The 9,844-nt window shown below is 35.5% G+C and overlaps 1 protein-coding gene across 2 annotated transcripts; it reads left to right on the top strand.

The window, feature by feature from the left end:
- Window positions 1-2,695: 2,695 nt before the first annotated feature.
- On the top strand, window positions 2,696-8,951 carry LOC120011266 (L-aspartate oxidase, chloroplastic-like). 2 transcript variants are annotated; one of them, XM_038862342.1, is made up of 9 exons: window positions 2,696-2,738; window positions 2,904-2,944; window positions 4,804-4,950; window positions 5,323-5,680; window positions 6,099-6,341; window positions 6,582-6,638; window positions 6,734-6,814; window positions 7,200-7,261; window positions 7,795-8,951. In XM_038862342.1, the coding sequence occupies exons 3-9, from the start codon at window positions 4,814-4,816 to the stop codon at window positions 8,813-8,815; spliced, it is 1,959 nt and encodes a 652-aa protein (XP_038718270.1). In that variant the 5' UTR covers window positions 2,696-2,738; window positions 2,904-2,944; window positions 4,804-4,813; the 3' UTR covers window positions 8,816-8,951. The 2 variants fall into 2 exon arrangements, with proteins under 2 accessions (XP_038718270.1, XP_038718271.1); XM_038862343.1 differs by lacking the exons at window positions 2,696-2,738; window positions 2,904-2,944 and adding an exon at window positions 4,130-4,474.
- Window positions 8,952-9,844: the final 893 nt, after the last annotated feature.

Consider the following 9,844-nt stretch of genomic DNA (forward strand, 5'->3'; position numbering starts at 1 on the left):
GTATTAAGTACACCATATTAACCCTTTAAAAATACACTACAATGGAGTGTACTTAGTAAAAAATGGGATGCAAATAATATTAATTTTTTCTTACCTATGTATGAAAAATAAAAAATAAAAACAAACGTACTTATAATGGTGCGTTTGGTACAAGGGTAATAAGGTGTAATAGTTGCAAGGGTAATTAAATTTTAAGTTTACTTGTGTTTGTTATGTCAGTATAACTTTTACTCCTGTAATAAATTTTAGTAATTGAGCTTATTTTTTACACATAAAGTTTACTAGTGGGGGGACCTGGGTAATAAAAAGTAATAAGAAGTTTTACTCCAACCTATTACCCCTTTAAATAAAAAATTCTAAAAACCCATAAGTTATATATACACATATATATTATATATTATATATATGTACATATATATATATATATATATATATATATATATATACATATATATACATATATATATGTATGTATAGACACACACATATATATATACACACACACACTCACATATGCACTGTCTGTGTGTATACACACACCCATATATATACATATACACACATATACATATACACACACATATATATACACACACATATAAATATATACATATGCACTGTCTATATATATATATATATATATATATGATACACATACATGTATACATATATACATATACACAGACAGTGCGGTCTGTGTATGTGTGTGTATTATATATATACATACATATTTTATATATATACAGATATAAATATATACATATTATATATATATATAAATAAATAATGTCGGGCTTGGGTCGGGCTCGGGCTGAGCCAAAATTGGCCTGAGGTGTCTGGCTTCGGGTTGGGCTGACCCAAAAAATGGAGCTCATGCCCGCCCAAGGGGTCGAGCATGGCCGAGCTCGGACCTAGGCCCACGGGCCAAATGATGACCCCTACTCTTGTGTTACGTCTTTGTCATGGATTTGAATGTTATCAGATTATTTTGTTGAAATTGTTAACAATTGTTATTATATATATATATGTCTGGTTGTGTGTATATATATGCATATGTATCTATATTTTTAAAATTTTGGTACATGATAGTCGTAATAATAAAAAACATAATCTCACTTTTTTCTAGTTTGGTTCATTACAATAATAACAAACAAGGGTAATGGTATTATACCAGTAATGTATAGTCGTAACAAACAAAAGTAATGAATACTTGGGTAAATTTTACCCTTCTTTACCAAACAAGGGTAACACTTATTCTCCATAATTATTATTACCCTTGTAATATTTACATGGGTAATAAATTATACCCCCAAATTCTTACCCTCATACCAAACGCACCCTAAATGTCGGGACTAATATCTCACATCATTTGGCGTGACCCAAACACAATGGATATAAGTAAAAGTCTTGCACCTCTCATACAAGAATGCATTTTCTAAGTTTAAGAATCAATTACTATTGTCCACAAAAACAAATCCAGGCAGGCCGTGATCCAAAATGGACAATATCATAAGCAAAAAAGGTACTTTTCATCCCTCAACTATGGGTCGTGTTTCATTTTCCTCCCTAAACTCTTTTTTTTTCCTATTTTGCATCCCCCAACTATGGAAAAGTACCAATTTCGTCCTTCAAGTGACATTGACGTCGGAAAAATCTAATGTGGCACATCGAAGACATCCAATGTGGCAAACTATTCATAATTTGAACGATATATCCCTAAAGTATTTAAGTTTGAGACCTTTAGTCCCAATGCCCCAAATAGAACTCAAGAATCCTAATTTTCACCAAAATTCAAGCTTCACTCGAATCTCCTTCCAAATTGCTACTTTTCAACTTGAAATTTCAGAAAAAAAAACAACTCATAGCCAGCATATTCCCGAATCCTACAGAAATAAGAATTTGGAATTCTCGATGGGACAACTTTCTCTTTTTCAGTAACACAAACTTTCTCATAAACTTGCGAAAAACCAAAGAATAATTAGGTCTTTTATATGAATCAGCTACCAAACCTCACAAATAGGTGAGCCAGTAAGAGAGAGGGGTAGAAGAGAAGAATCAATACTCTGCACGAAGATGAGCCACCAAACTCTCCTATCCTCCTTCGGTGCAAGATTTGTAAATCTTTTTCTTATATGGACTATACATGTAGCTCCACCATGAACAACAATAGCCAAGTCAGATGTCAATTTGGATTTTTCAATAGTCAGATTTTTTTAAAAGATAATTGGGGTCTTTTCTCATAGTTAAGGGATGAAAATTAAAAAACAGAAGAAAAATAGTTTAGGGACGAAAATGGAATTCGACCCATATTGAATGACGTAAAATAACCTTTCTGCCAAATATCATATATATGCACGTGTATCTCTCACTCTCAAAGGTTTCCTAGGACAACATTTTTGACCGAATAAATAGACAATCCATGTGACCATGGCCAATATATATATACATGTGTATATATATATATATGTATTATAAAATAATCGATAATGCACCAATAAGACCAGCTTGACTAGTGTTTATGTGGAACGTGACTATCATGCATTCCAAGCCCTTTAAAAAAGTGCAAAAAGAAGAAGAGAAAAAGCTAGGATACCGAAGCTGACTTAAAGAAGTAATCATTGAGAGATGAGTGGACTAATACATACATACATATGTGTGTGTATATATGTGTGTGTAAGAACCCATAATCTGAACACAATGACAGAAGAAGTTTATTGAACAAGTTGGAATCCATATATGTATGTATCTCTCCATCTGTTATTCTCTCTCTCTAGTCTCTCCCTCCCTTTTCATACGCATATATTTAAAATCCTAGAGACTTTGAATCTATATATATATATATATATATATATAGTTATATACCATATAACTTTAAATTTTCTCTTCTGTTTTTTTTTTTGCAGATCGATTTTAAATTTGCTAGGCTACATCAACATTATTCATTGTAAGCGATCTTTAATATTAGTGTTGTTTTGTTGTTAATTAGTTTTGCATTTCATTTTCTCTGTGTGTTTCTTTTGTAATTTTCGTATTATAATCAAATGGTAATTAGTTAGGTGGCAAAAGTAAAATTGTCTTGGAATTTTTAAAAAAATTATGATAAAATATACAAAATGAAAAATATACAAGATTTTAAATTCAATTTTATTTTTTTTATCAGAGCAAAAAATAATTAAAAAAACATAACAAATCTTATCACAAGTAGCATTGCCTTAACCGGCCCGTTTCTTATCCTCCTAACATAATAATGAGTTGTTGTTACTTATGGAAATTCACGAGTTATTGAAGTCCCACAATGAATAAGTCTAAAAAAATTAAATGATTGATATACCCACATGCAAGGGAGGAGCCAGGAACTGATGGTGGGGTGGGCTACTGTATTTTGATTTGTTAGAAAAAATTTACCGGGGGTTGGGGGCAACTCCCCCAAATTTTTTTTAGGTCTATTTTACAAAAATATAACTTATCGAAATGATATTATCCATCAACATTCATTTTAGTGTTTGGTCTCATAAAGTAATACAAACATATATATACACTTACTACAAAAAAATTAGCATAAAAAGATATGTGCACAAAAAAAATATATACAAACTATATATATATATATATATATGTATGTAGTGCAGTAGTGTATATATATCTACCTAAAAAAATATACACAACCATTTATTCCCTCTTATTCTAGCTTTTAGCCCTTGCACCTATTACCTACTTTTAGCCCTTACACCTATTAACTGCTTTTTAGCCCTCACTTGTTCCAAGCACTCTATCTTGTCATCTCCTCACAGACATGTCTCAAAGCTTCATTGTTTTACCTTTAATAGTGTACATATATATGTGTGTAGTATATGTAAAAAATTTGTAAAAATTTGGGGGACTACAACCTAATATAGTCCCCCTCCATCCGCCCTTGCCCACATGACTCTAAAACTTAATAACTTAAATTTTTTGCATCATAACATATTGTTAGCCCATGTTCGTACCATATGTGCATGAACACTCCTTTATAAAATTATCAACGAGAGATGGTTTGGTTAGAAATTGATTGGGTTTTGTATATGTATGTCCAAAATTCGATTTCAATGAAAAACATATTTGTCATACGTATTAAAAAAAAAGAAAACTCCTTTGTAAACATTTTCTCCGCAATATTGAAGTAGATGATGACGCAAGTGTGACGTGGATGTCAAATCCTTGTTACAAAGAGACGAGTAGAAATCCCCTTGAAAGGGCAAGACATTCCAGCTTAGAAAATGACAAATTAAGGAAATATTGTCCCAAATCCGAATGTCAATAAACGACAAATAAAAGGAAAAAAACAAAATAAAGAAAGAAAAAAAAAATAAAGGGAAAGAAAACAAAGAAGGTAAGAACGGCCACGCCACACGAAAAAGCGAGGATGCCGCGGGTGTGGAGGATGCTACTTCTGAGGCTAGAAATCACAGTGGTGGGTTCGCCGCCTCCAGAAGATGTAATTTCGTTCTCCTTTCGTCTGCTTTATTTTCTGTGTTTTTGATGCCTAGGAAATTCCTAATTTGCTCTTAATAGATTCTTCTTCTCCGATACTGTGTGTAAATCAGGTTGTCGTCTTAGTTTTGTCGAAATAGCTAGAAAATAAGATACGCACAAAGAAAGATTTTGCATTTAAACAAAAAAAAAAGGATTATAGTTTTGTCTGTTTCCGTTCTGTTCTGACTGCAAAGAGCGTTAGAGAATTTTGGTTGAAGTGGTTTAGCTGATATTGTTGTTGGGTTTTTCTTTTTTTTCCCTTTTTTTTTTTGTACTCTGATTGACTCGCAGAGTAATTGCAATGGCCACAAGTCTTGTTGCCCAAAGCAGCAACCTTCACTGCAATGCAAGGATCGGCAGGGGAAATGATTCTAGAGGAGCGTTTCGTGTCTCTTGCTTGGCATTCAATAATCAATCTCAACAGAATGAGCTTTCATGGTATTTGATAATTATCTTGTTATTTATAATTCATATGTTGATGGAATTCTTTGCATTTATTGGTATCAGTAAATTGCATCCTGTTGCAGTTTTCTTTGATTTATGGGTTGAGGATTTTTTATGTTCTCCACATGTTCTGCCTCTATGATGTTGAGAATACAGCTTTATCAGAATTAGGCTCCTAGACTTGCATATGCTTTTTAGTCTAATTTAATGCCACTAATAAACCAGTTCAATGATGTTGTTACTATATTTAAGCCATGACTTGATGGTACTGGACTATTTTCTTAATGTTATAGAATCGACAGAGGCTTGGACTTATGGACTTGATTTGCACGTCTGATTTCTTTCTATAATTTGTATAACTTCTAGGTCCTATGGAGTATCCAAGGTTTTGCATATCAATAGATGTAAATTTTCTCAGTCTCCTGTTACTGAGAGTCTGAAGTCGCACAGAACTGTCGCCACATTATACAGTTTGAAAGATGCTTCAACAAAGTATGTTGATTTTGCTGTCATTGGCAGTGGAGTTGCTGGTCTTCGCTATGCCCTTGAAGTTGCAAAACATGGTTCTGTTGCAGTGATTACAAAGGCTGAGCCTCATGAAAGCAACACAAACTATGCCCAAGGCGGAGTTAGCGCTGTTCTTTGCCCTTCAGATTCAGTGGAGAGTCACATGCAGGACACAATGGTAGCTGGTGCCTACTTATGCGATGAAGAAACAGTCCGAGTAAGTCTCAGGAATCTTTCCAATTTATTAATTCATTAGTCTTCATTCTGAATAGCCATATTTAGTGTTGTATAACTGGAATACAAATTTATCACTGGGATGACGGGTAAGAAAGACTATGCACATTTGCCCTCTCCTGCCCCTGTAGTTACTGGAACAATGTGAACTGGGCTTGGCCTTTCTTGTGAGCACGACATGATCCGGCCTTGATGGTTTGTTTACATTCTTGGAGGATATGCGATCAGATACTCTCATTTTCCGGAGCCAACTCTAGACATAAAGTATCCTTACAGACTTTTTGTTTGTTTGTTTTGTCTTCAATACCAGACATAGCATTTTGAGCTTGATTCCTCACGAACTTATTTTGCGAAGTATTTCTCAAGTACTTATGTTTTTCTTCTATTTGTTTCTGATCTAGGTGGTGTGCACAGAAGGCCCTGACAGGATTCGGGAGTTGATTGCTATGGGTGCATCGTTTGATCATGGGGAGGACGGAAACTTGCAGTTAGCAAGGGAAGGGGGACATTCCCATCGCAGAATTGTCCATGCTGCTGATGTTACTGGAAGGGAAATTGAGAGGGCTCTATTGGAGGCAGTTGTCAAAGATCCTAATATCTTTGTGTTTGAACACCATTTTGCAATAGATTTGCTTACTTCTCAGGTTCTTTTTTTCACTTGTTTCAATCTTACAAAACGTTTGTTTGACATCATTAACACAAATATCTATGGTTTGACTTGGGAATCCCAGTGAGCATATAGCAGTCTTAGCTGTGATATATTCTTAGAATACATGGATATGATGTTTTTTGTTAGTTCATATGCATGTAGATTTAGATTTCAGTAATTCTATGCACCAGAGCAGTGAGAATTATAATATAATCTTGATGTTTGTGGATTGCAGGATGGTCCTGACACAGTTTGTCATGGTGTGGACACTTTAGATACTGAAACAGGAGAGGTAACAATTTAATATGCCCTGTGAGGTTTTTCCTAAATTTTTTTGTGTGTCAGATTGGAAAATAAAATTAAGCCCCTTCCATTTTTTTCTTCCAGGTGGTTCGATTTATTTCGAAGGTGACTTTACTTGCATCAGGTGGGGCTGGGCATACATATGAAACCACTACAAATCCGCCGGTATACTAAATTTTTTCATGTCTTGAGCGAGTCATTAATTTCCTTAATGTTTTTCATTACTATTGTCTCTTAAAATATTTAAATAAATTTTACACTTAATTTTTTGTATACCATCCTAGCTACTTTAAGCCCTTTTTATCATCTTATGGCATCTCCTAGGGAGATGATCAAGCGATTCAAGTGTGTATTTAAGTATTTAACACATGATACTCTAACACACAAAGTGGAAGCTTGTTTCTATTGTTGTTCATTACATAGCTATTTTTTTCCATTTATTCATGTGTTCCAGTATTTGTTTTTCTTTAATTCTCTTCATATGTTATCTATTGTTACCCTGGTTTCGATCTGTCAAGTCTATTCTTATTTTTTCGTTATTTACCTATAGGTTGCCACTGGAGATGGAATTGCTATGGCCCATCGGGCTCAAGCTGTTATTTCCAATATGGAGTGAGTCAATCATAACCATATTTTTATGTTAAATTGTTAATGGTGAACGAGGGCATTCTGGTTCGACTTTCAATCCATTCATATTAGTATATAATTCCTTAATAGAAGCAGTTTAAAAGATTCTGGATAACTTGAATGCACAAGATCTCCATACCACTTAGTTTTTTCTTATGTCCTCATGTCATAAATAGAAGTCATTACCCAAAAGTGGAGATAAACTTCTTTTAAGGTTTAAGACTCTGGGTGTTAAGACGTGCCTTGATGGCAAGCCCCCTACCACATTACCAAGAGATCATGGGTTGGGTTCAACACCCGCCACGCCCAATACTTGCCTATTAAAAAAAGGTTGAAGACTTTGTTTATTAACCTAAAATGATGGCGGTATGAAACACTTGAGGAGTAATATCGTTCTCATCTTGTTTCAAATAGTAAACAATCTTGTAGGAATTACACATTACATTAGCTATGCCTTTCACTTTCAGCTTTGATTTATAACTCGGTCATCATGTGGCATTGTGGCAATATTTTCTCAGATTTGTACAGTTCCATCCAACTGCATTAGCTGATGAAGGGCTTCCTGTTAAACCAAACGAACCTCGAGAAAATGCATTTCTCATCACTGAGGCTGTCAGGGGTGATGGAGGCATCCTCTACAACTTAGACATGGAAAGATTCATGCCCCTATACGACGAAAGAGCTGAACTTGCACCCAGGGATGTGGTTGCAAGAGGTATAGATGACCAGCTTAAAAAGCGCAATGAGAAATACGTGCTACTTGATATAAGTCACAAACCCAGAGAAAAGATTCTCTCTCACTTCCCCAACATTGCTGCCGAGTGTCTCAAGTATGGCCTAGATATAACCCGCCAGCCAATTCCAGTAGTTCCTGCAGCTCATTACATGTGTGGGGGAGTCCGGGCTGGGCTCCAAGGGGAGACAAATGTGCACGGCCTATATGTGGCAGGGGAGGTAGCATGCACTGGCTTGCATGGAGCAAACCGACTTGCTAGTAATTCATTGCTTGAGGCGCTAGTGTTTGCACGAAGAGCTGTGCAGCCTTCAATTGATCACATGAAGAGCTCTAGCATATCTCCAAACGCTTTGAATTTATGGTCACGACCAATTGTGCCTAATTTACTTGGGAGTAGCGACATGCATAATAAGATAAGGAGGATGACAAGGAAAGTGAGGAAAGAACTACAATCAATCATGTGGAAATATGTGGGTATTGTTCGTTCAACAAGAAGGCTAGAAACTGCAGAGCAAAGAATCCATGAGTTGGAGCTGAAGTGGGAGAAATATTTGTTTGAGCATGGATGGGCGCCGACAATGGTGGGCCTTGAGGCTTGTGAAATGAGGAACCTCTTTTGCTGCGCAAAGCTGGTGATCAACAGTGCCCTTGCGAGGCATGAAAGCCGTGGACTTCATTATACAATTGATTTCCCTCATTTGGAGGAAAGCAAGAGACTGCCAACAATTATATTACCTTCTTCTCCTGTGAATGGTAGTAGCAAATGGAGTTCAAGGCAGCTACAAAAGCAGCCTTTGTGTTAGCAAGTGCAAGTTTTTCTGCCTAAACTTGTATTCTTATGTCATTTTACATATGAAACTTCAAATTCAAGAAAATGTTTACCTCATCAAGGCAACCTATGAAATGAAAATAAGTGCTATGTTCAGATCATTACCAGGATATGTGCGCTGTTCCTTGCTCGAACTAGTTCTGCTAAAATGGTTAAAACTTCAAATTCAAATGTCCTTTTCCTTGATCTCTTTTTTTCATGAAATACTGCAATACAAATTTTCTTTGTCTCTTATTGATCTGTTTTGTCATCATTTAACAAAGGGCCAAAAGGCCATGGGCTAAATTGAATCATGTGAAGAGGAACGGACTACACTCATTCCCTTCTCCAACTCCCCTTAATTGAGAGGGAAATCAATCATTGTGCGTGTCTGACTAGTGTACTTGTGAGATTTGCTTGCTTCAACTCCTTGAGGGGACTAATATGGTCCCCAGGAGGGAAATTTGTCTGGTTAAGCTTTTATTAGTCTTTTGGTTTGTGGCATTTTCAAGGGCTGTGGTGAGTGGTGGCAGTGGCTTTCAAAGTTGCTCCTTCCCTGCCATATGGATCTTTAGATACTCAAATTCGGACACTGGAGGGACATCTGTAAGAAACCAAAATTATGGACAAACAATCTAGTTTATAAGCGTAGAGCCCATCACCTTTTCACCGAGAGATCCTTTTTTAATAAAAGGATAAATTCATGCAGGCCACGGGAACTAGATAATTCAAAGCAAACAATATACGTGGTGGATTGGATTGGGTCAAATTATAAGAATATCAACAGTATCGTCGTTGAGCACTCCACCTAAGAGCATCTCTAAGGGTGATCTATTTTAGGACACTAAATGGAATACAACCATAGAAGCCACTCCAAGGGTGATTCTATATGAAATTCTAAAAATGGAGTTTATGATTTGAGATTCTAAAAATGGAATAGAGAGAAAAAGTTTGATGAAATCTTGATCCACACACGTGAGGAACAAGAGAGATAGAGAATTAATCTCAATTTTTTTATTAATAT

This window comes from Tripterygium wilfordii, chromosome 12 (assembly GCF_013401445.1).
Source record: "Tripterygium wilfordii isolate XIE 37 chromosome 12, ASM1340144v1, whole genome shotgun sequence".
In the NCBI taxonomy this organism is placed as follows: domain Eukaryota; kingdom Viridiplantae; phylum Streptophyta; class Magnoliopsida; order Celastrales; family Celastraceae; genus Tripterygium; species Tripterygium wilfordii.